Source organism: Balaenoptera musculus, chromosome 20 (assembly GCF_009873245.2).
Source record: "Balaenoptera musculus isolate JJ_BM4_2016_0621 chromosome 20, mBalMus1.pri.v3, whole genome shotgun sequence".
Taxonomy (NCBI): Eukaryota; Metazoa; Chordata; class Mammalia; order Artiodactyla; family Balaenopteridae; genus Balaenoptera; species Balaenoptera musculus.
Genome location: NC_045804.1, coordinates 51,124,319 through 51,149,902, shown reverse-complemented (window position 1 = coordinate 51,149,902; position 25,584 = coordinate 51,124,319). Strand labels below are relative to the sequence as shown.

General features: G+C 55.1%; 2 protein-coding genes and 1 non-coding gene across 9 annotated transcripts in view; 1 reads left to right on the top strand and 2 right to left on the bottom strand.

The window, feature by feature from the left end:
* Positions 1–101: 101 nt before the first annotated feature.
* On the bottom strand, positions 102–25,318 carry CHD3 (chromodomain helicase DNA binding protein 3). Of its 3 annotated transcripts, none has more exons than XM_036835657.1 (40): positions 25,045–25,318; positions 20,380–20,492; positions 19,720–19,890; positions 19,356–19,480; positions 17,801–18,084; positions 17,447–17,577; positions 17,136–17,286; positions 16,765–16,958; positions 16,213–16,446; positions 15,811–16,014; positions 15,065–15,276; positions 14,179–14,310; positions 13,688–13,787; positions 13,083–13,274; positions 12,709–12,909; positions 12,194–12,331; positions 11,792–11,913; positions 11,466–11,639; positions 11,191–11,332; positions 10,834–10,965; positions 10,078–10,195; positions 9,741–9,865; positions 9,331–9,562; positions 8,860–9,026; positions 8,209–8,386; positions 7,698–7,763; positions 7,143–7,228; positions 6,881–7,014; positions 6,178–6,322; positions 5,834–5,996; positions 5,598–5,719; positions 5,366–5,501; positions 5,151–5,252; positions 4,832–4,960; positions 4,336–4,444; positions 4,007–4,139; positions 3,519–3,714; positions 2,248–2,411; positions 1,878–2,004; positions 102–1,381 (listed from the first exon to the last, which is right to left on the bottom strand). In XM_036835657.1, the coding sequence occupies exons 1-40, from the start codon at positions 25,316–25,318 to the stop codon at positions 1,260–1,262; spliced, it is 6,180 nt and encodes a 2,059-aa protein (XP_036691552.1). In that variant the 3' UTR covers positions 102–1,259. The 3 variants fall into 3 exon arrangements, with proteins under 3 accessions (XP_036691552.1, XP_036691554.1, XP_036691553.1); XM_036835658.1 differs by lacking the exon at positions 25,045–25,318 and adding an exon at positions 21,468–21,576 and having other exon boundaries at positions 642–1,381; positions 3,473–3,714; positions 4,832–4,963; XM_036835659.1 differs by lacking the exon at positions 5,151–5,252 and having other exon boundaries at positions 25,045–25,276.
* On the bottom strand, positions 6,609–6,748 carry LOC118887590. The gene has a single exon (XR_005018069.1).
* The window catches only part of NAA38 (N-alpha-acetyltransferase 38, NatC auxiliary subunit), a 24,151-nt gene continuing 23,397 nt past the window's right edge, over positions 24,831–25,584 (top strand). For all 5 annotated transcript variants that reach the window (XM_036835664.1, XM_036835662.1, XM_036835663.1 and 2 more), the window contains exon 1: positions 24,831–24,950. The gene's annotated coding sequence lies outside the window, so the exon portion shown is untranslated. The remainder of the gene's footprint in view (positions 24,951–25,584) is intronic.

The window sequence follows — 25,584 nt, the reverse complement described above, 5'->3', positions numbered from 1 at the left end:
GAGAAATGGGTAATAGGAAATGGCAGGAAGCAACACCCTTTCTTTCCTCATCCCTCCCCGAAACCAAAGAACTCCCCCACTCAAAAATAACAGAGCACACAGAAAGGAAAGTATAATTTATATGTACAACCAATAAACCTGATACAGAAGAGGGGACTGGGACAGACCAGGAGTGGGTGTGAAGAGACCGGGAAAGGAGCAGCAAGAAAGTGAAGGGGAGCGAAGAGCAAGTGGGGGGTTCGCCATGCAAACTGCCACTGTCCCCAGCCCCTCCTGGGGAGGAGGATGTGCCCATGTCTCCCCAGCCTGCCCTCCACTATTTTGCTCTGGTCCCAAAGGCAAGGTGGTCCCCTGACTAGGCCCCCCTGCCTGACCCACTCAAGTTTAGTCCATATCCAGGTCTTCAGGAGGGAGGGGAGAAGTCCTCCAAGAACCTGAGCCCCAAAACTGGGGGCTCCCCCCACATCTGGCCCATTGTGTTCTCCGCCACCCTTTCTAGGTTACCTGGGTCCCTAGGACAGATTGGGGAGCTCCTCTTTGGCTTAAGGGAGTATCACCCAAATATTACTCTTTGTAGGGGTGGTCCTTGGTCCCTAGGGAGGGGGGAAGATTCCCAACACAAGATGCCGGTACGCAGGAGGTAACTGAGCCAGTGAACGGCGCCTTTATTCTGAGGCTGAACAGCAATGGACTCCCTCCCTTGTTAACTGCTCCGCCCTCCCTTTGGGGGGAGGTAGGGGAAGGAAACATGCAGCCGCCCCCTCCTCTTCCCTTCCACCCTCCCAGGGCTCACTGTCACCCCTCTCTAAAGTCACCCTCCTCTCTTGAAAGCTCTTTTCCCCACCAAAGTCCCTAAAGGCCGGGCAAGGCTAACCCCCCACTTCTGCAAGAGATGGAGCTTATGCTGCAGGAATAAGAACTGGGGAGGCTCCACCTCTTTCCTCCCCACAGCCGCTTACTGGGAAGCTGTGTGTGTTGGGCAGTGGGGGATACAGGTACTTGGAAGACCCTGCTAACCACCTCCCACCCAGACCTCTTCTCACCAGCACAGTCTTCAAAGCACGGTGGGAAAGGTGCACGGGGTGGAGAAGGACAAAGGGCCCTTCCTGAAGAGAGCTGTAGAGAGGGGCAAAGGGGCTCCTAGCCCCGTGGGGGCCCGAGGGGTGGGGAAGGCGGGGGACTGGCAGCAGGCCCCAGAGCCTGAGCTGGGGGTCGGCCTCGGGGACGGGGCCTGGGTGAAGGGCAGGCCTGGGATCCGGTCAGTCGTCTATACAGATCACCTCCCCGGCTCGGGGCTCCTTCCGATCCAGCCCGTCTGACACCAATGCCCCCACCATTTCCTTCTCCTTCTTCACCAGCACTGGAGGGCCGTTGGTGGCGGCTGTTTGGGAAGGGGGTAAGGAAGGGTCAATCCCTCCTTCACTTCCCATTGTCGACTGCTTCCTGACGACAGTATGTTCTTACTTCTAGGTCACCTCATGCCACATCCAATTTTCTAAGGTAGGGATGGGAAAAAATCTCTCTCTCTCTGAGATTCCCCACTGTACGCATGATGGAACACGTGTTCCAACTTTCACCGGAACCCCCTTCCAATTTCATATTCTCTTTCTCTGAAGTAAACAGCTGGAGGAGGCTCAGGTAGGAGGTACCAAGCCACAGAACCACTAAAACCCTAGATGAGGTTTCTGACGATGGGAATGGAAGAGAAGTTAAGAAAGGGGTGGGAAAAACAAAGTCCAGAGCCACTCCATTCCATAAAACACTGGATACTTCCAAGGAAATGAGATGGGCTGGACAAGTAAAAGGGTAGCTGAGCAGGGATGAAGCTTGGAAAAGGAAGAATGCAAGAAGCAGGAGGCAGGAAGTCACCAGCTGACCTGTGATGAAGGACCCTGCAGGCATCTGGCTGTAATTGGCGCCTGCGGCGGCCAGGGCCCCTACGGGTGCGGCGCTGAAGGCCGCCCCGTACCCCGGAGGTGTAGCGTACGGACCCGGGGGGAAGGCCTGGAAGAGAGAGCGAGCCCACGTTAGAGGGTCCACAGTCCGAGAGGAAAGACGCTGTCGGGGAGACATCATGGGCCAAACTCCAGAGCTACTGAGGGGTATCATACAGGCAGGGAGACTCAAGGCTGGTGCTGGAGCAGGTCGTTGTTCCACACTGCACGGGGTTCTGAAGGAGGTGTTCGTACGTGTGCGTGCAGGAGGAGTACCAACAGGGAAAACTGGAGTCGGGGGAAAGAGGGTTACCGGTGTGGGGTGCGGCTCCGTGCCCTTGCTGGCCAGCCGGCTGAGGATGCTGCGCTCGGACATCTGAAGGCGGGCTGCGATGGGGGGTATTCGGGACAGCGTGGCTGGCAGGCGGGTCACGTCCGCCTTCATGTCGCTCAGCAACTCCTCCAGCTGGTTCAGAACTGGGGCCCGGGCCACGGAGAAAGAAGGGCAAGAGAAAGACAGGGAAAGGGAGAGATGGAGCCAGGAAAAGAGATGAGGAATCAGATGGACAGATGCAGTCAGAGAAAGAGAGAGAGGAGGGTACAGATGTCGAAGAATCAGAGACCAAGGAAATGACAGAAGTAGAAAAAAAGAGCAACTCGGGGACAAAGAAAAAGTGTCAGGTAAAGAGGCAGAGAGACCAGATCACCACAGAGGACAGATGGAGAGAAAGAAGAAAGGAAAAGGGAATATGGAGAAAAGGTAGATAGGGGAGGGAGGACATCGGAAGACATGGGGGCGGGGAGTTGTCAGAACATCCCATACTGAAAGAGTGAGGTTTTGGGGTTGGGGATGATGGGGAGGAAATAGTCAGGAGGCGTGGGAGGTGGTAAGTGGTGTCAAAGACTTAAGGAATCCAAGTTTTAATATGTAAGGGGGGAGGGAGGTTAGAGGGTCAGCATTACAGATTCAAGGAATTAGAACAGGAGTCAAAGGGGCCAGGAATCAGTCACTACATCAGACAGGATTAGATGGTTAGAGGGCTTTAGAACTTAATCTATTATTATCAAGGTAAGAGGGTTTGGGAGGAAGGGTTGAAGGTCAAGGGGAAGTTTCATGGGGTAGGGTCAGAGGGTGGGACGGTGGTGGTTTCTGCTTCATGGGGTGAATGAGATGTGAGGAACATGATTTGTGGGACCGGGGATAAGGACTTTTGCGGACCATACACAGGCCAGGGCCCCAGAGAGGGTGCTATTAGCAATATGGCAGGTGTGTGGGTCAGCGAAGAAGTTCCGCCCTGTGGAGGGGACGTGGCACAGTCTCACGGAGATTGGGGGGTGGGGGGGAAGGTCCCTCCCTTAGGCACTGATGTGAATGCTCTTGGGCATGGATGAGGGGTGGCTGCACGAGTCCTAGAAGCTAAAAACCAAGGGGGTACCAGGTGGGTCGGGGTGGGGTTAGAGGTCAGAGGGGGGTGGTTCAGAGGGTAAAGGGGTCAGAGGGGTGGGAAGATTTTGAGGGGTGCGGGGTGAAGACTTACGCAGCGTTGTGGGCCCTCCCCCGCGCGGGGCCGCCGCGGCCCTTACCCTTGTGCAGCACGGCGTTGGCTGGCTTGTTCCCCGCCAACGACTCCTTGGAGAGGTGCTGGTGGCTCTCGGCCAGGCACTCGGCCTCGGCGAAGCGGGCGTGGAGGGCCATGGCGGGGTGCGCCGGCTCCTGTGATAGGTTCAGGTAGGCCGCCCGCCGCAGCTGCTCCTCAATCACCAGCGCCTGCTCCAGGAGCTAAGGGCGTGGGGAGGGGGTGAGTGCAGGGAGCTGTCAGCAGCAAGCGCGCAGCTCGGGGCTGGAGACCCACCCTGCCCTCACCCCCGGCCCAGACCCCCAGCTCCACACCAATACTGACTGCGACCGCGGTCCAGACCACAGCGCCAAACGCAAGGTGACCCTCTGGTCTTTGCCTCAAGCATCGCCTCAACCCTCAAGGTGTTAACCTTGCCTGCATTCCAACCAGATCTGGTCCCACTTCTGACCCAAGCCCCTCTTCAACGCTGTTCCTTTCCTCCCTCATCCTCACCTTGAATCTCCGGGCCAGGAACTTATTTTTCATCTCCAGAAAGTTCCCCTTATTGGCTTCAGTTTTAAATGGCTCGTTGATAATGGCAAACTGAGCATCATTCTGGATGTCCTGCCACCGTGCGTAGCCATGGCTGCCAATGAAGGAAGTGGACCATCAAGGAATTTAACAGGGCTAGGCTGGGCTGTGAACACGCCTTCCTTTTGGCCTGGTCGCCCCAAAGTGTGGCACTAGGCCCCCTTCCCTACGTGTGGACTCATCTTCTCTGTAGTTCCCCTCTCTCCAGGTTGAAAGAACATTTTTTTTCTTGCATTTGTATCCAAGGATACAGGACAATCCCAGCCAGAAGCCAATAGTCATGTCTTCGGTGCCAGATCTCATTGAGTTTCCCCGAGGAAATAGCTGCCCGTTCCTCATTCTGCCACAGCGTGTGGAGCTCTGAAAAGAGGACAGAAGATAGATGAGGCATTAGGAGTTTGTGAAGCACATCCAGCCCAACAGACTGGTATAGAGGAGCGAACTGAACAGTGGGGCAGGACTAAGGGCTTTTTAGGAGGAACAGGACAAGGTTAGGTGAGGGGTTAGGAATAAAACTAGTTACAAACAAGGTTCAAGTTAGGATTAAGAGTACAGGTGAGATTAAGGCAGTTCTGGAGTTAGGAGTACACTTAAGGAGGACCAAGGGCAAGGATCAGAGACAGCATGCACCATTTCATTGGCAGTGACTTGGAATTAAAGGCGGAAGGAGGCCTCAGGCCCAAAGAGAAACCCCGTGAGGATGAGCTAACCCCAGTGAGGAGCAGAGGGCAGTGAGAACCCCCCCACCTGTGAAGCCACCATCTGCAATATTGAACATGAACCGCGGCTTCTCTGCCTTCTCCTCACGTCGCCCGTTGGACCGCGGCTCGTCTCGAGGAGGCCCAGGTCGAAGCTCCCGGTCCCCTTTTACATCTTCTGCTACGGCAGACGGGGCAGAGCTCACACCTCAGGAGAGACTCCTCCCAGGTCCCAAGACTACTCTCTGTAGTGTACTGGCCCCTGGAACAGCTACCCACCCGGGACCCAGGCATTTGGTTCCCAAGACTCCACCTCCCCTCCCCTGATTCCCTCAGGGACCCAGGTGTCCGGTCCTTCCACCCATTACCTCTCTTGCCCAAATCCCCCGTCTCCCCCTCCGGCCTCTCCCTGTGTTCCTGTCCATCCATCGGCTTCTCCTCCCCCCTCTCTCCTGGCGTCGACTCTGTGGCTGTGGGAGGGGGTAGGGGACAGGAAGGGAGGATGTCACCCTCATCCCCTGACCCCAGAAGAGGGAACCCCCAAATTCTAAGCCCCCCATCACCCCTAAGGCCATGCACCCACCTGACTTCTCTCTGTCCCCACGGTACCCAGGTTCAGGCTCCATCTCTCCAGGTACCCCTGGCACCTCATCCTCTAGAGGAATCTTCCTTGGCTCCAGCCGTTCCCCAAGTGATGGGGCTGGGCTGGGGGTATCAGCCTAAAAGAGGAGTCAGGATGAAGTGGAGGCTTCTAGACACCTGCCTCCACGACTCTGCCACTCCCTCCCCTCAAAGGAAGCCAGGTAGCCACACACCTCTGTTTCCATCTTCTCCCCAATTTTGCTATTCTTCTCTGGCTTCTCCTCCTGGTTTTCTGCTTCATCCTTCTCCAGAGGTGTCCTTATGCCATCTCCTTTCTCACTGGGAGCTGGAGTAGCTGCAGGGATAAGGCGGAGTGAGGCAGGCGGAAACTCGCCACCCCAACTCCAGTCCCTCGGCTTCTAACGGACACTGGCCCCATCTGTCTCTCCCGCCATCCTGAGCCGATTACCAGGTTTTGAGGTGCAAGGACTGTTTGCAGCAGAAGCCTCAGGAGTGGTGGGAGACGTTTTGGTAGGAGAGGAGGCTCTGGAGGAGCGCTTGGAGTCAGCACTGGGGTCGGGCATCAGCTCCGGCATAGACCAGCGCCCATTGATGTGCTCAAACTCCTGAACCTGAAGGGCGCGGGGGAGGGGGAGTCGTAGAGACAGGGATCAGCTCCAGCGCCTGGACACGTAACAGGCTCCAGCACGTCTCCCTGTCTCGCACCAGCGTGAGTCCGGGACTCAGGGACGAGAGGCAGAGGAGCACAGGGTCTAGGCGGCCAGCCTCCTTGGGTGAGGGGAAGACGGATACCTTCTTCTTGACGAGAGACATGACTCCAATGCGGGTCAACACTTGCTGGCGACTCAGTCCCTCCCGAGGGACCCCGTCAGCAAAGGTTTCAGAGCCGTCTGCCCCGGGCTCACAGAGATGGCGCATGAACAAAGACACATAGGCCCTAAGGAGCACGGGGGTGGGAGGTGGGTTAGGAGAGCCTTAGGGGGGACAGGGCAGTAAAGGGGGCACAGGGATTACTGAACCTGAAACTCCCGGGTGCCTCCAGGGGTCCTCCCCTGGGCCTCTCAATCTCACCATCACCTGTCCTCCAAATCCTAACTCCCCCATCTGCCCCTCCCCTTGCATTTCCACAGTTCCCTTGGCCTTGGTTACTTCATTCCTAGGCCCCATCAGTCAGCGCTTCATCCTTCCCACCAGCTCCCCCTGCCAGGTTATCGTGGTCAAATAAATGTGAGGCAAGGACAGCCCAGGCGAGGCTCCTGTCTCAACTGCCTCTCCCACTGGGGAGGAAGCCCGGCCTCCCTGCTCTAGGCTCATCTGAGGGGAGGTGGGGCAGGCTGAGCCCACCCCCCAGGAAACTGAGCCAGGAAACACTGTCTGGCAGGGAGTACGGTGATCAGTTGAGTAAGGTCACATCATATGGTGGCCAAGAGGAAGGCAGTAACACCCCAAATTTTTACCCTTCCATCCAACTCAGCCCTGTATCACCCCCACTCACTTGAACTCTTTTTCTGTCTTGCCCCTGAGGTCCCGCACCAGCCACTGGGTGGTGAAGGCGTCCTGTGGTGGCATGCCCCAGCGCATCACAGCATTGAGGAAGGCCTTCCGCTGACGGGTGTTGAATCCCAACACCTGATGATGGGGGCAAGGAGGGAGTGGGCAGTGAATGTCCAGGATCTCACTTCTTGGTCTATTCTACCCTCAGTGACTCAGCTTCAATTTCCTTCATTCTCTCCTCAGGGGCCTAGGCCAGCTCTCACCTCAATGTTGCCCCCAACTCGAGCCAGCAGTGGAGGCAGTGGCTTATCCTTTTCGTTCCGGAGCTGCCTCTTGGACTGTCGACGCCCTGGGTGGGGAGATGGTGACCCCGGTTAGTAGAGCTGCCACCTCCTCCACCCCTCACTCTCTCCTAGCCCTCCATTCTCACAAGATACAGAACACAGGAAAGGCCTGTGTCAGCTCTGAGGCGCTTCTAATTTTCCTCCCGGTGCATTCAGAACTACTAACCCAATAGGTCCAAAAGAATCGAGTCATACTAAAAAATCAGTAGCACCTATATGATGCAAGCAAGATTACTGGTGGGAATGTAAAATGATGTAACCTTTCTTGATCTTTCATCTAGGTATCTAAGCCTGCATGGTTATATACTCCCAATTTTAACAGTGGCGAGATTATAGATATTTCTTCCCTTTTGCTTACCTGCAATCTTTACTTTTTCTACAAATGAGCATTTTGTATAAAAATAGTGGGCTTAACAGACAATGGGAAGTGAAATGGGAAGAGGTGTGGTAGAAAGACAGGAAAACAGATGCCACCTTCAGGACGCTCATCAAAGTCTTCATCCTCCTCCTCTGATCCCACTGAGTATTCTGACTGGTTATCTGCGAGCGGAAGGGCTCAGTGGTCAGTGATGGCTCCCTGGATAAGCCCAGGCTGGGGCCCTTCTGTCTGGACGCCTCCCCTCGGAGACTTCTGCACCTTCACTCTGGCCTCGGCCCTCCTAGGGATGCCGGATGACTGCCTGCAGTCTGACTCAGGACCACACACCATGTCCACTCACCCACCTACCTCCTGACTCCTGCATAACCCACTCTGAACAGGGACCCCTGGGTGTCCATCTGAGCCCTCTGCAACTGCTAGACAGCTGAGATCACCTGCAAATCCACCTGGCCTCCGGGTAGCTCCCAGCGTCCCTTCCTAATCTCCTTCCACTTCGCAGGGAAGGCCCTGACTTCTAAGCCTCTCTTTTCCTCTAAACGCCCCCAGCTCCAAGCTCCTTCTCAGCACCCGCCCCTTCTCGGTTCCTCCGTCAGGGGCGGTCCTCACCTTGGTCCTCCTGAGCGGCATCGTTGTAGTTAACCTGCTTGCGGACCCTCTTGCCTTTGCCGAGGTTTCGGGCCAGGTCCTCCTGCTGCTGCTCGTAGTGGTGTCTCAGCAGCTTCTCCCAGTAGTCAGGGTCCACGTTCTCCTCCTGCTTGATGATCTCTCGTTCGATTTCCTCAATCTGAAGGGCAGCAGGACAAGCGCTGAAGGCCTCCCCTGCCAGTCCTGCCACCATGACAAAGTCCCTACTCGCCTGTCTCCGCCCAGCCCTAGACCTCGGCACTGTGTGTAAGTCCTCTGTGTAAGTTTTCCGTACCTCTTACCTGCAATATGCTTCTCCTCCTCGTTATTTCCCTCTTTTCCAAACCTCTCCTCTAGTGCCCTCTGTGTCCCTCCCACTCTGACTCAGAAGGTTCCCTCCCGAGTTTATCACCGCCTTCTCTGCCTACGTTTTCTCCAAAGTCCAGTCTCACCCTTTAGACCAAGAGGTTGTTTGAGGTCCACTACCGCTCTTTGATGGGCACTGGGGTAAGAGATCAGATAAAAAACAAGAGCGAAGGGGGATCCTCCAACTTCAAGGTCCGGTCAAGGACGTCGGACACCACCCTTCAGAGATGGCCCGGGATGGACAGTGTCTGGCCCCAAGCCTCTCACCTTGTCTTCTTCCCTCACCACGTACTGGGCCACCTTGAAGGAGCTGAGATACTCGTTCATGTTCTGCACATCAGTGTCCTCAGTTGCATCCTGGTTCCGGTCCAAGAGCCGAGCGATGGCCTCGTTGTCATAGTGAATCACACTGCTGTCCTCCTCCTTGTTCTCCCCTGGTGGAGTTGGGGAACGAGAGGGGACTCTGAGCTCTAACCAGAACCTCGGGCAGAACTTTGAGAGACATCAGAGGAAAAGCCTTCCCCTCCGCTTCCTTTTCACGGGAGCTCTGGAGGAGAAGGCCCTTTTCCCTGGACGTCTACACAGAGATTTGTTGTTGTTTTCAACCTTACAGGTAAGGAAAGAAGCCAACCTTCCTCCAAGGATGCCGAGAAGAGATTTTCTTCAGGGGGTTTCAGAAGAGAAGTGCTCATAGACAGCAAAGACCTGCTTACGGGGAGCTGCAGAAAAGGCTCTCACCCTCATTTTCATCCTTAAACAGCTCCTCGGTGCCGAACTTGAGGATGTCGTCCAGCTCCTGCTTGGACATGGAGCCCGCCTTGGAGCCCAGCCCAGGCCGCACCACCAGATGCGTCAGCATCATCTTTCTCTTGGCCACCTGCGTGATTCGCTCTTCCACTGATGCGCGAGTCACAAACCGGTAAATCATCACCTTGTTGGCCTGGCCGATCCGATGAGCACGGCTGAAGGCCTGCAGGGGCCGGAAAGTGGGGGTGGGCCCGGGGAGTGGCAGGGGAGACACCCCCTACATGCTCTGGAAAAGAGGCTGACAAGGAAGGGTCTTCTACCCACCAAGAGGTTTATTTCTGACCCCAGAACAGACAGACACGTCTCCTTGCTCAGAGGGGCTCCAGGAGGCGTGTTCTCACCTGGATATCATTATGGGGGTTCCAGTCTGAATCAAAGATGATGACAGTGTCGGCAGTGGCCAGATTGATGCCCAGGCCTCCAGCCCGGGTGGACAGGAGGAAGCAGAATTGTTGGGCCCCCGGAGCTAGGAGGCAAGAATTAGGAAATCAGGCCTTTCTTGTACCCAGCAGGTCTGTCCACCTGCTCCTAGATGTTCCCTGACTGCGAACAACAATGCCCTCAACTCAAAAGCCCAGGTGGCTAACATCCTCCCAGGCCAGCACCCTGCCATCCCAGGGACCTAGGCACAGGTTTCTTGGGCCTCCCACACCCAGCAGGGACCAAGGCACCCCTCACCATTGAAGCGATCAATGGCCTCCTGCCTCAGGGCACCAGTGATGCCGCCGTCAATGCGCTCATACTTGTAGCCTTCGTAGTCTAAGAAGTCCTCTAGCAAGTCTAACATTTTGGTCATCTAGAGCAAGAGAAAAGGCAGGAGTCTAGAACGACGAGGCAGTGGGATGCGCCCTGTCTGTTCTGACTACCTCTTTATTCTCTCTCAACCCCAGTCCTTACACTCGTACCCTGCCCTGTCATATACCCCCCGGAGCTGCTTCCTCCACCCCCAGCTCCTCCTGGGACATTCTTGTCATTCTCTCTCTCTTGATTTAAGACCATTTCTCCTAAGGCAGAGGTTCTCCTCTGACACCCATGACAAGGTTTCAGGGAAATCTATGAATCCCCTGAAAATCTGTACGAAATTGTCTAGTTGTGTGTGCAGTTTTCTGGAGAACAGACCCACAGCTTTCATCAGATTTCCAAAAGGTCTGTGCCCTCCTCCCTTCCCCAGTAAGGTTAAGAAACAGTACCAGTCCCAGAGACGACCTTTAGGAGGCAGACGGCTCACCCTTCCCCTTCTCCCCTTTTGGCATACAGAAACTGGTCTACAACTTCCAACAGCCTTAATTAAGAACAGGGATCAGAGACCAAGATGAACTTAGCTACACCAGCAACTCTTAGGGGTGTGATTGCCTAACCTCGCATCCCGTGGCAACCACAGGAACGAGGTAAGCGATTATCTGATGGTGAGAAAGACCTACAGGGATGGGTCACCTGCGAGAAGATGAGCACTCTGTGTCCTTGCTCCTTCAGCTTCCGCAGCATCTTCTGCAGCAGCATAAGCTTCCCAGACGCCTTAATAAGTGCCCCACCCTCATATGCCCCACTGGGAAGTTTGGGGGACTCCTGAAAAGAAGGCAGGAAAAAAGGAGGAGAGGGTCAGTGAGCACGCCCCCGTATTCTGACTATGCCTAGAAAGCTGGAGGCCCAAATCCAGGCTCCACACCTTTATAATTCCTACTCTTCTCAGAAATCCAGTCTCTGGCCTCCCAGCCCAACTCCAGCCCTGTGCTCAACCGCCCACGTTTCCACAGGGCCAGGCGTTTCACAGCCCCCAGCTCCCGTATCTACCATAGCAGCCACGGGAAAGAGGTAAGGATGGTTGCAGCACTTCTTAAGGTCCATCATGATGTTAAGCAATGACACTTGGTTCCCACCTCCTCGTGAATTCAAGGCCTCAAAATTTCGGGTCAGGATATACTTGTAGTATTTCCTAAAGCCCAGGGCAGGGCCATAGAAGAGACACAATAAAGGAAGCAATTATGATGTTGCATTTGGTCACCAACTCTTGGAAAGGTGCCACCAAATCCTCAACCCTGGTCCAGGTAACCCGCCTTGCATCTCACTTCTGCATGGGGCTCAGCTCCACGCGGACGATGAGCTCTGTCTTGGCCGGCATATTCTTAAAGACATCAGCCTTGAGCCTCCTCAGCATATGTGGCCCCAGCAAGTCATGAAGTTTCTTAATCTGGTCTTCTTTGGATATGTCGGCAAACTCCTCCAGGAAGCCTTCCAGATTGCTAGTAGCCAGGAGAAAAGGAAATGAACAGGCGTCAGGTTCTTTGCCCCTGACCTCAGGCTCTATTCTTCACTTCAGATGAATCCTCCTCCCACTCATCTTCTCAGTCCCTCCACCTCTCCTCTCTGCAGACCACCCTACTGAGCCACTTACTTAAACCTCTCCGGGGTGAGGAAGTTCAGCAGATGGAAGAGCTCCTCCAGATTATTCTGCAATGGAGTCCCTGTCAGCAGCAACTTATGATCTATCTTGTAGCCATTGAGGACCCTGAAAAACTAGAAAATGGGGCAAGGAAAGGCAGAGGGAAGGGCCCATCAGTGGCAAGTGGCTGGCCCACAGTATCACCTTTCCCTGCCTCTAGCTCCTATTTCCTTCAGGATCAGAGGCCCTCACATCCCTAGTCCTCTCCCTCTTCCAACGTGGACTTCTCCCCAGACTTATTCCCAGGCTTCCTGCCTCCCTGATTGCAGAAAGTCCCTGAAACTTTATTTTTTAGGACTAGGGCAAGTAGGAGTCCACAGCCTCAAGTTTCTGAGGCCTGGGTACCTCACTCACCTTGGACTGGTTGTTCTTGAGCCGATGGGCCTCATCCACCACGAGACAGGCCCAGCGGATGGAGCCTAGAGCTGCCTGATCAATGGTGATCAGCTCATATGATGTCAGGAGAACATGGAACTTCACCTGCGCCTCCCTCTGCCAACACAACCATTGTCCATTTAGCTGCCACCCCACACCCAAGCATCTAGGCCTCCACCCCCATTCTCCACGCAGACACCCAGTCCTAACTGAGACTCCCAAAGGGAGCCCGTTGTCCTGTCCTCCAACTTTGACTCCATGCAGGGACTTCTGAATGTGGCCCCCAAACTTCCACCACCTGTCCAGGATGAACAGATCCATGCACACCCCTGGGAGTACCCACTACATCTCCAGGACTGGAGTGCAGAGGCGTGAGGGAAGGTGGAGGAAAGGAAGGAGAAAGCTGAATGGGGAATAAAGGAACTGAAGTCCTGGTTGGGGCAACGAAACGACAGATCTGAGGACTTTGGAGGACATGAGATAGAGGGGCTTACCTTCATCTTAAAAGCTTTCTTGCCACCTTTGATGGCATTGTCTTCAAAGGAAAACTCATTCTCACGAATGATGGCTCGGCTGTCCTTGTCACCCGTGTATGTCACCACATAGAACTTGGGTGCCCACATCTGGAACTCCCGCTCCCAGTTAATGATGGTGGAGAGCGGGGCGCTCACCAGGAAGGGACCCTTTGTGTGGCCCTGGGAGTCGAGGGTGGGGGGACCATTAGTCTAGGCTCACGGTTATACAACCCAGTCCACTGCCTGCCGCACCCCTCTCCCCCGTTCTCTGCCCTCACCCTCCACTCCCACCTTCCCCAGTCCAGGCTAGGCCTCAGCACGGCTGTCCCCCTCAGGGCCCGAGAGTCTAGCACCTCCTTATACAGTGAGTAGAGGAAGACGATGGTTTGTATGGTCTTGCCCAGTCCCATCTCATCAGCCAGAATGGTGTCAGTGCCCTGGGCCCACGAGAAGCGTAGCCAGTTCAACCCCTCCAGCTGATACATGTGCAGTGTGCCTCCAGTGGCTGTGATGAACCGTGGCTGAGTCTCGTATTTCACTGTAGGCTGTAGAATCAAGAAGTCAGAAAGCTCAGGGGAACCATCAGCTGCTCCTCCGGTCTTGGCCTCCTCCTCCCCTCTCCCCGGCACTGATATCAAATGGGATTACAAGTCCCTCTCCTGTGGCCTGAGCTTATGAAAGTTCGAGTCTGCAGTGCCTCCCCCTCATTCCTTAAAACAATACCCAGAAGCACTGTGGGGAAGGAAACTGGTAGAAGAGCCCTGTGTGCTGCTGTCTCTAGCAGCTCTCACTCCTGTGCCAAAATTCCTAGCACTCTTGGGGCAAAGCTGAACACTGAAGGAAGAGCTACTGTTCAAAGAAGTTGTTGAAACTCTGGGAAGTTCTGTCAGAAGCCCCCAGGAAATCTGCAGTCACCATGGCTCCAGAAATGGGAGACAGGCCAAGCGAGAAGACTTACATCATTAGTAGGAGAGCTGGGAGGCCCATCACCCTGCAGCTCCTTCTTCTTCTTCTTATACTTGCGGGGCTGGGCGGGGTCCTCCCCCATAATTAGTTCTCTGGGAAAACAGTGGGTCTGAGTGAGACCTGGTCCTTGGACCCGCCCCCTGTCCTTCTGAACCCACTCCAGACCTAGCTCCCACTTTCCATAAGCGAGATTTTCTCACATTTCCTTTCTCCCAGGTTCCTTACCCTCACCCCTTGGATTTCAGCTCTGAAGCCAACCCTCCCCACGCCTCAGCATCCTCATCCCCATCACTCAGGCTGGATCTTCTTTCTGTTGCTCACACTGCCTCCTTCCCGACCCCACCGCAAACAACCCAGCCCAGGCTCCCACTGCCCTAAATCCTAGACTGGGTCTGTCCCTACTGCATCTCATTTAATGCTGGAGGTTTAGCTTTCATGCCTCTGCCCTCAGACTCCCTCTAACCCATGACCTAGCTCCCTCACCGGTGTCTCCAGTAGCTTTGTTTATGGTCTTCATACTCAGGGATGTTCATTTCATCTTCCTCCCACGTGGACTGGTCATATGGCAAGTCCCTCCATTTCACTAGATAGTGGTAATTCCCCTTCTTATCCACACTGTGGGGAGGGAAGCCAAGAGAAGGAGCAGGAGGAGAAAGATAATATGTGTCTCAAGTAGAAAAAAGTCATAATAAACACAATTATCAGCAAACATGCAGAATTTGTCACCTAATCCTCAATGGTGGGCCTCTGAAAGGCAGTTTGGAATGGCTGATGTACTACCCTAACCTTTTCAGGATGGCTTCCGAAAAATCAACGATCACAAAACATCCCTGGCTTCAACATCGTTTGTTCATCCAATCAGCATTTACTAAGAATCTACTACGTGCCAGGCACTGTTCCAGGCACGGGTGATTGAGCAGAACTAAGCAGACAAATGACCTATTCCCATGGAGCTCACATTCTATTGGGGGAGGCAGTGATGAAATAGAAAAATAAAAAGACAATGTAACATTAGTCAGTAATAAGTACTGGGAAGAAAGAAGTACTAGAAACACTGGTCTGTATGAACCATGTGTTTCATGTTTTGCTTTTTTCACACCCAGATCCCCAGATTCATGTGTCACTTCTTAAGCTGTTAGAGATTAGAGGAAGCAAGGACAAAGCAGTCAGTGCTGGGCTGGACTTTCCTCCTGGTTCCTCCCATCTCCATAGAGGAAACAAACCCAGAAGGGCTGGGGCTGCAGTGGGAACTATCCAGTTAGATCAATTATCTGGTTAATCAACAAATACTAACATGGAGCCACAGCGCAACAAGAATAGTGGCAAAACCCAGGTAGGCCTTCGCATGGACCAAGGACCAAGGACTCACCTGTGGTTGATGATCCGGTGGACGGTCATCCACTCTGGCTTGATGCCAAAACGGTAGTACTTCTCCTCCATCTCGGCATAGTGCGGGTCCTTCACCTTGCGTTTGTCACTCTTCCCATCATCCTCACCAGAGCCGTAGTCCAGGGGTGGGGGCTCGTCCATGTCATTCTTCCGTTGGTAGTTTCGGTACATTACCAAGTGGAAAATTTCCAGCTGATGGGGCACAGAGGAGGGAATAGATAGTCCCAACATCCAGAGAGGACAAAAGGAGACAGAGCAGAGGCCGGCAGGGGGAATGGCATGGGAAAGCAAGCAATGAAAGAGGTGGGATGAGGGACATAGTGCACTAAAGCCAAAGCAGGAGAACGAAGAACATGCCAGAGAAGAGAGTCAGAGACAGGACCTGGGTGGGGAGCTAATAAGCAAAAGGAGGAAGGGAATAGGGTTATTAAGGCTGGGGCTATCAGTAAAACATGGTTAAGACAGATAAGGAAAGAGATGGAGTTAAGGCCGACTAAGGAAAGCCTACGTTATACCTAAGGGAAGGAATCTAACGGAGACTGAGGGAAAGAGAACTGGAGTCCAAGAGAACCAAGTGTGGAAACTAAGGGAGTTGGTAGGGTGTGGGTGGCCAGAGCCCTAATGTGAGGGAAAGCAGAGGGGACGGAAGACAAGAGAACAGCGGGCCAAGAGAGAGAATGGCAGTGAATGGGGTCCCAGGAGACGGGGAAGGAGAGGCCCTTGTACCTGAAGCTCCTTGGCCCAGGAGCAGTGCCAGTAGGACAGTCCTACCCACTTGACAAAGAACTCTCTCTCCGATCTGCCTTGAAGAGGACGTGTGGGTGGGGCATCTGGATTCCCGTCTGCCTGTTGGGGGGCTGGCACTGCCACGGGGGGCTCCCCCCACCGCCAGTGCAGGATCTTCTGCACACGGCCTTTCAGCACAGGACACTTCAGGATGGACGCACACAAAGAGGAAAGAAAGAGGCAGAAAGAGCCCATCATTAGAGTAGGAGGATGGGGGTCCCACAAGGGAATCAAAGGCTAGGTGTTGGGGAGAGTAGAGAAAGAAAGAGCCGGACCTTTGGGCCCCGGAGATGGAGAAGGAGTCGGGGCTGACAACAAACCCTGAGAGATGGGCACACTCACTGTGCATCGGGGACACAGCCACTCGCCGTTGGGGATGTCAGGCAGCGGGGGGTTCAGACAGTGAATGTGGTAGGAGGAGATGCAGGCGTCGCAGCACAGGAGCTCCCCGCCATCCTTGCACACACGGCAGTACTCCATGTGGTCGTCCTCTTCCTCCTTCTCCCCCTCCTCTTCCCCCTCCTCTTCATAGTCTTCCTCCTCCTCCTTGGCCTCCCACTGTACCCCCTCCTTCTCCTGGGAGGCCAAGGACAGACACAGACACGAGAAAGAGGATAAGGAGTGAGGCTGGAAGACAGAGCCAAACCAGGACAGCTAGATCCTAGAAGTGCAGAGAAGACTGGTGGGAACAAAGGAACAGGACACCTCAGTTCCCAAAAATGCTAATTTTCGGGGCAAAGGGATGGGGGAGAGGAACAAACTAGGATCTTGGACACTTAAACATCTGCTACTGAGAAGCCTAGGCATCTGGGGCTAGGGAGAGGACAAGAGAAAGCAAGGAGGAAAGAGATGGGTGGGTCCCTGAGGGCCGTAAGAGGTGGCACCAGTACTCACACAGTGGGGGCAGCTCCATTTGCCCTCAGGAGCCCGGTCAAGCTCAGGATCAAGGCAGACGAGGTGGTAGGCACGAGGGCAGGTGTCACACAGAATAATTTCCCCACCCTGCTGGCACACCTCACAGTAATCCTGGTGATCCGTCTCGTAGCCATCAACCTCCTCCTCCCCGGCCACTGGAGGACAGCCCAGGACTGTCATATACCCCAGTGGAGGCAAAGGGAACAGAGAGAGAGAAGGAGAGCGGAATGCGGGAGGGGAGAGAAAGAGAAAAGGGTTCAATAAAGAAGTCAAAACTACAAATAAGAAAGACAACGAAGGAATGAAAGGAAGGCTGAATGACAGGACTGCACACAGCTGACACCGCTTACCCTTCTTCTTCTTCCTTCCTGGCCGGCCTCTCTTTAGTTTCTTGGTGCGGACAGGGCCATCAGGGCGGCCTGAGGCACTGTGGACACTGCCACTGTCCAGGTCTGACTCCTCAGCCTCTGGTTCAGGGCCCTCGTCACTCTGGAAAACATACTGCCCATAGCCCCCGTGGCTGTCAGAGAGGCCAAACGGATTCCACTCCCCTCCCCAGGCCTTGGGCTCCCGCTCCAGCTGCCCTCATGGACCCTTGTGTCTGGACCCCCAGCCCCTGACCACACCCCAGAAGTATAATGGACAGGGAGGGGCCACTCACCGAGCCTCCCTTCTTCCTCTTGCCACCCAGCAGCCCTAGTTTGATCTTGAGTGGTGCCATCTTCTTTCCCCGAAGCTTCTTGCGTCCATCAGGCACTCGGGGACTCTTACTCCGCCTCTTGTGGCCTGGACCTGAGTGAGGAGTGGGGTGACAGAGAAAAAGCCGAGGTCATGACATCCAGGAACAATGGAGGCCATAGGGTTTCTGGACCTCTCTGTGGGCTATGGTTTCACTGAGACCCCTTCCTGGACAGCATTTCTTCTACAACAATCAGGGCTGAGTTCTGGACTATAATTTGAGAACATGCGGTTTAGAGGGTGGGGTGACAGTTGTTCCAACCAGAGGGTTTCTTACCTTTGCCCTCTTTGGTTTTGGCTCTTCGGATGGGTGGGGGCTGGATATCAGCAGCAGGGGGTGGTGGAAGGGCGGGGGGTCCGGAAGGTGCTATGGGGGTGGCCGATGAGACAGCAGCTGACACCTGCTCAGCTACAGCTGCGGCCGCTGCTGCCGCCGCTGCCGCCACAGCAGCTGCCGACCCCTTGAAGGGGTTGTTGGCGCTGAACTCTCTCCACTTGGCCCCAAGGATGGTCATCATCTTAGACATTGGGATCTTAGGATTCTTCTTAGCGATCAGGGGCCTGAAAATATAGAAGCAAGACACTCGGACCCTTCACAGATGGTTTGGGAATACTGTCATTTCCCCTCACCAGTTAAGTCTATGTACCAGCTAGGATTCCTAGGTGGTGAAAATACGTCCTATGAAGAATAACATCAACTTTGAAACAAAGAAATAAAAAGTTTAAGAAGGAAAAAAAAGTTAAAAAAACAAGAAAAAAGTATGAAGAAGAAAAAAAAGGCAAAATAAAATTTAAATGCAGATTAAAAAGGATAAAAAAAATATGAGATTAATAAAAAAGCTCTACTTTGGACAACTACTTTACAGTTCGTAAAACACCTCCACACACATAATATCTTATTTCGTCCTCACAATACTACTAGGAGTTGCTATGAATCTCTGTGTTTTTCTAAAGAGTTCCACGGGCCCTGATGAAGGGTCCCATCAGGTGGAGTCTGATGGGCCACACTGGTTCTGCTCTGCGGTGGGGTGTTAAGCTCTTGTGAGGACGTGGGTGACCCCGGTGCTGACAGAAGCACTGTCTTTAGTAGCGAAGCAGTGAGACAATGGGACTAAGGACCGCTACCAGGGACTGAACACCACTAGGGGCCAGGCACTGAGTGTGCTGAGCTTTCAATCCATCATTCCATCAAATCCCCACAAGACCCCATGAGGTACATACTATGTGCCTATTTTATAGATGCAGAAACTGAAGATCAAACTAGTGAGCTGCCCAACATGACACCGGGACCTGAACCTCAGCAGGCTGCCTCCAGAGCGTTGAACGGCTCTGCTAAAGTGCCTGCTCCCCAAAAGGCATCTCTGCTGTTCTGTACTCTACTGCGGGAGCCACTGAAGCTCAGGTCCCACTGTCAGCAATGCATCCTCCGTTATATACTGGTGTCTAAGGAAGGGACAGAGGAGTTGATAACTTAGCAAAGGAAACTGGGGAACACGGATACCACCTCCCTGCTCCAGTCTAGAGAGAAGTCAGGCAGGGGAAACTGGAACTGTTAGACCAAGGAGGGCCATCAGTCCTCCTGAGAGTCTGTCACCACAGCGTTTTCTAACCTCGCAGTGGTACTGTGACCCCCCCAGTGAAGGGTTCCTGACTGGAGTCCTTGGATTCTAGGAGTCCAGGAATTCCCTAAGATGACATGTGGAATTTTATGTGTATGTGCTGTGAACTTCTCTGGAGAGCAGTTTCTTAGCTTTCATCAGATTCCAGAAGGGTCCAGGGCCTCCCCCAAATTAAAAGTGTCTGTTCGAGAGGGCTCCCCGTCCCTACTGCACCTCATGAACTGGCTGAAGGCTTTGTAGTTGGTGAGCGTGTGGTAATCCTCCTCAGAGAACACATGCTCCACGTCCTCCAGGCCCCAGGTCAGAAGCAGAGTTGCCGACGACTTCTGTTCCACCTGCTGGCAGAGACCAGGCTTCAGGGACGCAGGTGCCCAGCCCGGGGCCCCCCACATGCCTCTCTACCCACCCACCAGGTTCCCTGGGCTTTCTGCTTCCTGCTCCATTCCCAGCCCAATCCCACTCCTCACAAACCACAGCCTCTCCACTTAGCACCCTGCTCGCCCAGGGCTCTCCCTCCCCCACTCCTCATGCCTGTCATTAATACTGATTTCTCCCCTCACTCCCTAATTCTACTCACCTTTTGGCCCCCATCTCCCTCCCCTTTTTTCCGACGCTTCGTCTTCTTCTCCTTTTTTTCTCTGTGCTTCCGTCTCCGTTTCCGACCTGGTCCAGTTCCATATTCACTGCCTCCACTCTCTGACTTCTCCCGGTACTCATCTCGCTCAGAGCCAAATTCCTCCTCGCTGTCCTAAGGGAAAGAAATAAAAACACTATTTCTTCAGCCCTTCCTTGTGCCAGGAACTGTTCTTAGCACATAACATTTATCGTCTCTTTTGATCTTCACAACAATCCTATGATAGTAACTAATCTATCTTTATCCACTTTTTTGTAGATGAGGAAACTGAGGCACAGAGACCGAAATAAATTGTCCAAGAAGACAGAAGACTGCTAGGCTCTAAATTCATGCAGTCTACCTCCAGAGCCTGTGCTTTCAACTGCTTCTCTGTGCTGCAGGGCAAGTCAAGTCGACAACTGGGCTCTTCAATAGGCTGTGGTGAGTGAGGTTAGGGTCCCAGACCTGGGAGATACAGGCCAGCAAGCGGGGATGGGGGCAGGTAGAGGGGATCAGGCCTCCCTGACTTCAGGATCCCCACAGTAATCAAGACCAGAGAAAACGTAGGTCTCTAGGGATGGGTCTCCGAGCCTAGCTGTAGAGATAGGAGTCCTGAACACTTACAAGCTTCTTGCGTTTTCGGGGTTTTCCTGGCTTGTTCTCCTTCTGCTTCTTGGGTCCTCTTTTTCTCTTCTTCACACCCAGTGCTGAAGGCAGCAGCCGAATGTCATCCTTATCTTTGGAGCAGAGAGCACCAGAAAACCTAAGCCTCTAGGTTCCCAGTCTCTGCAGCCCCTTCCCTTCCTCACCTCCTCAGTTCCCGCTGCTCTCTAGGAACTCCGGCATTAACTCTTCCAAACCTTGCCTCCCTCCGCTGGATGCAAACAGAGAGTGTTTCGAGTACTCTGGGATGCTCGGGTTCTGAATGGGAGGTCAGGGGTCAGAAGGGAAGAGCAGCCAAACCACTCCCGTCTCTCCCCTCCTACTAACAAGGGACCAGGCTCTAGGCCATGGGCTCTGACTGTGGCAGGTCCTTTTAGTCGCCGCCAGGGCTCCTCCTGCCTTCCCCCTCACTTAGCCAGCTGGCATCCTGCCCAGGAACTGGGGAAGCCATGCCCAGCTGCTGGCCTGGCCTGACCCCAGCACTTGGAGTGGGGAGACACAAGCTGGCAGCTCCCTAAGCCAGATGCTGAGAAGGCAGAGCCAAAGGTGGACACCTGGGTTCTCACACTAACACCCTGGGGCCCTGACATCCTTTCTGTGAGGAGGGAGGCCTCTATTTATATTTCCTCAGATAATCACCAAGCCTCCTGTCACCCCAGCACAGCCCTGGAGGAAAAGAAATCCTCAGTCAGGCATGTTTACTTCTTGCCCACAGGATCATAGTGTCTAGCTCCTTTGTCACACCCTAACCCCATCGAAGAAGGTCTCCACAATTACCTAAACATTCCTCCTCCTCCCAAGGAGACTGGAATGTGCTTCCAAATCTATATACTCCTCCCTGTTCCCTTTGAGAACTCAGGGACCCTGCCTTTTGTCCCCTGGTCTCACCCCTTGTCTCCAAATTTAGTCCCAGACATCCTAACCCATTCATATATAAGCAGTATGGGAGACCCACACAAAGACACGGGCACAGACACACCCCGCATATGCATTCTCAAATGCACAAGCATCACATACTCATGAGCACAAACCCAGAGGACAGCCTGTACCTGCTTTCAGCAGGGCTAGGTCCCTGGCTTTCTCTCCAGATGTCTCTGTCAGAGAGAACGGGGCTGGTTCTTCCCAGATGTCCCCTCTCCCCATTCTCCATGACCCCTGTCGGACTGTGGAGGCTCAGGGGACAGAGAGTAACTCCGCGACGAGGAAGACACCAATGCCACACAGACATGAGGCCCTGTTTGGCCTCCCTCCCCCAGCAAGCACTAGATTAACCCGCCAGACCTGTCTTGCTCAGGCAGAGGCAGCTGTGCAGGAGGGGAAAGTCTGGGCCTGGCCCAGCCCCTTGCTCTAGGACACACAATCCTTCTTCCCACAACAGCCAAAGGAAAATTAGCCACAATTAACACCGGAGGCCTTGGTTTCCACTGCCTCAGAATCTAGGCACCTCCTTCCTTCATTGCTACTTCTCACAGCTCCAGCATCCTGTGCCCTCTTGTGCAGGAAGACACTCTAGGACTGGGGGATTGTGGGAGCGGGGAAGGTGCCTGTAGGCAGCCCCAGGTGTGGAAACAGAGTGGGGACCCTGATAGGAAGTCAGTAAGACGCCATGCCCCAGCAGCCCGCGCTCCCTCACCCCAGGGACCGCGGCTATTATGAACATGGAAACGGAGGCCGCCGGGGCAGAGGCAAGGGCAGGCCAACTGGCTAAGGATCAGGGAAATGGCCTCGGTCTCCACCAGCTGGGGGGTGGGACACAAGCCCTGGGACCTCGCAGCCAGTTAACTCCACTCCCCACCCCAGCGGGAGGTTCCCGAACTTGGGAAGACGGCGGTGGTGCGGAGAGGCAAAGGAGACGGCGAGAAAAGGGAAGGGAGGGCAAGAAAGCAAATCTAAGTCCCAACCTCTGTCTCACCAGCCACTCAATGCTGGCCTGGAGCCCAGACTCTCCCACATCCCGGCTCAGATCTCGGGAAGACGGCGAGGGAGGAGGGCGGCGAGGAGGGTGGGCGGAGCCTGGCGAGCCAGAGGACGCAGGAGGAGCCTCGCTGCGAGCCTCGCCTCCCGCCCGCCCCTCTCTTCTTCTAATCTCACCATCAATCTCTCACACATATATTTATTTTTTCTCAAATTCCCCTCCCTCCCCCACAACGAACCACCATAATAGGTCTGCTGCACATGCGTATTGCATGCAGGGGGTGGGTTTGTATTTTCAGACCTTTTGCAAAGAAACTACCAGAATTTTCCGCACCACCCACAACCATTCCCCACCCCCACCCCCAAGGAATCACATCTATATATTATGTTATATTATTTCTCTAGACTTGCCAGAAGGGGGAGGGAGAAGAAATGAGTTTTTGGCTTCCTGCTCCCTTCCCCCATCAGCACGAGTGCTATTATTTTAAACGTTTAACAATGTACGGAGACTGAAGAGGGGGGAAGGGATAAAATTGGTCTTGGGTAAGAATGTAAAACAAAATGGTGAGAATCAAAGCCGTCAGAATGAAAAACAATAGAAACCTCTAACACGTATAAATTCATCTTCTAGAGGAGGACGAGAGAGGGCAGCCTGAACATATTGCCTCAGAGGAGGGTTATTTTGCCCACACTTAGGTAGACAGAAATAATGGGCCGACTAAAAATATTTTCCTAAAGTTTTACCTCAAAAAGTCATCTGAGAGGGTGTATCTGGGTCACTCGTTTGACTTAGAGGGCTGAAAGGGAGATAAAATTGCCCAGGGAGAGAGAGTAGGTGGGTTTTCATTTCAAATACACAATTTTAAAAACATTTCACGATGCTTAGAAAGCAAAGGGAAAAGGGGAGGGAGTATTGACACAAAGACCCATCTCGACCTCAGATTCTTTCATGCCCTCCCCTTCACAGACCCAAATCCGGGATCAAAAACCCCCAAATACCACATTCCAAGTTCGGAATACACATAAGCGAGAGCTGCTAATGCCCTAACTTAACCTGACATCCTTTCTTCCTCTCTTTTTAGCACCTCTGCTGTCTTCCAGGCAATCCCCTACCCACAATTCTTTATTCCTTCTCCCTTCTGCAAAATCAGTGGGCTCTCTGGGATAACTTTTAAAAAACTTTTCCGGTTTTCGGACCAGCCTGGTGGGAGGGGAGGTGGACTTTATCCTGTTTCCATTAGATACACATAGCCCTCCTCCCCCGGCCCAAGAAAGCACCCCACAGTTCCTCAAAGGCTGTCTCAACTAGACAGGAACATTTGCCACTGAAGCCACACAGATCAATATGACAGTTTTACAAAGAGTATGATGTTAGACGTTTTGAAGTTTGGTGCATTTGTGCTGCACCGCACCAAGAGGCCTGGGGGTGTGAACACCCGAAAGATGCTCACTTAGAGTCTATTCTGAAAAACACTATCTGAACACTCTGGAGGGTGGCCGGAGTGGGACCACTGCTGGGCCCCCCACGCGAGGCAGTGGTCAGGCCCCTCCACCGCGGACGGAACTGCCCAGACAGTGCGGGTGACTTGTCATCCCCGGGGAGGGGTGCTGAGTGACGGTCAAGCTGCAGAACAGCTGGGTGGGCAGTTCACGCCCCCCAACGTGGTCAGGGTGTGGGTGGTTTCAGCGGGAGACTGAGTGACAGTGAATGGCAGCCACGTGAGAGTCACAGCTGGGCAGCTCGGCCACCCCAGACTGACGGGGTCATGGGGTGGGGGCGCACTTGACACAAAAGAGCCCAGAGCAGAGGAGAGATAAAGGGGGTGGGATTGGGGGCATCTGGTTTTCCAGACACTCTCCTCTCTCCTCCCTGTCCCCAATTTTCAATGACTGCTCTCCGTAGTACGAGCCGGAGAGAGGGGGCAGGAGCCAGTCTCATTCCAGGAAGTGGTCCGCGTGGAGTGTGGCCACCACCTGTCCCTAGTCGTCAGCCGCCCGCAAACATTCACCCGACCCCTCCCCCACGTGCCACCGCACGCTCCAGAGTTGGCGGGCACCGAAGTCCCCGCAGGTGGGGGGGGGGTCCGATGGCCACCCGCCCCCCCCCCACGGCCTTCCCAACTCCTGACGAGGGGGTGAGGGCCGCGGTCCGCTCCTCGCAGGCAAACCCCACTTCGCCTCGGTCCAACCCCACCGGGGCCGAAGCCCCAGGGGCGCCCGCTCGGCCGCCCCTCCCCCACGCGCCCCTCCCCCACGCCGCCGTCCGGCCGCCAGGGTCTCCGCGGTCCCTCGCGCGGCCAGGGAGGGGGCCCTGGCTTCGCCTCGGCCGTTTCCTGCCTACCCCCTCCCCGCCGAGGGTAAAAAAAAAAATCTCCTCCTCCTCCTCCCCCGAAAGCCGCGACCGAGTGGCCCGGTCCGCGCATGCAGCTCGCGCCCAGCGCTCTCCAACCCGGGCGGCGGCGGCGGCGGCGGCGGCGGGGGAGGGGTGCGGCGGGGGAGGGGAGGAGGCCTGGCCCGGCGGCCTCCGCCGCCGCCCGCCCGGACCGCCCGGACCGCCGCGGGGCGACGGGCCCGAGACGGCGCCCCGCGCCCCGGATTCGCCTCGGCTCGGCCGCGCGGTGGGTGCCTCGCCCCCGCCCGGGCCTCGCGCGCCCGCGGCTCCGGCTCGGTCTGGGGCGGGGGGGGCGGAGGGGGGAGTCAGCGGCCGCTTACCTGGCGGCGGGGGCGGCGGCGGCGGCGGCGGGGGCAGCGGCGGCGGCGGCGGCGGCGGGAAGAGGTGGCAGCCGGGGGGGCTGTGGCGGTCGCGGCCCCGGTCGTGGCCCGGCCCGCGCCCGAGTACTCCCTCGTCGTCGTCCTCCTCGTAGTCCTCGTCGGCCGCCTCCACCTCCTCCTCCTCCTCGTCGCCCTCTTCTTCCTCCTCTTCTTCCTCCTCCGACACCACCATCTCCTCCTCCTCCTCCTCCTCGTCCCTCAGAGGGGAAGCCATCCTGTGGCTCTGGCCCCCCCACCACCCCCCCACCCACCGCCCGCCCGCCTCCCCCACCGCTACCACCACCACCTCCTCCTCCTCCTCCTCCTCCTCCTCCTCCTCCTCGGCGGCGGCGTCCTCCTCCTCCTCACCGCCTCCCCCAGCCCCCAAAACCCCCGGGCCACCCCCCTCCGAAACCCCCCCCTCGGGGCCGCCGTCTGACGAGGGGGGCCAAACCACCCCCAAAAATTTTCTTGGGGAGAATTGAGGACTTTTTTTTCTTC

Coding starts and splice junctions, on each gene's coding strand:
- CHD3 (XM_036835657.1), bottom strand. CDS start 25,318: ATGGCTTCCCCTCTGAGGGACGAGGAGGAGGAGGAGGAGGAGATGGTG. Junction 12,910..13,082: donor TCTACTCACTGTATAAGGAG/GTGCTAGACTCT, acceptor CTCGACTCCCAG/GGCCACACAAAGGGTCCCTT. Junction 3,715..4,006: donor TCCTGGCCCGGAGATTCAAG/GTGAGGATGAGG, acceptor CCACGCCCTTAG/CTCCTGGAGCAGGCGCTGGT.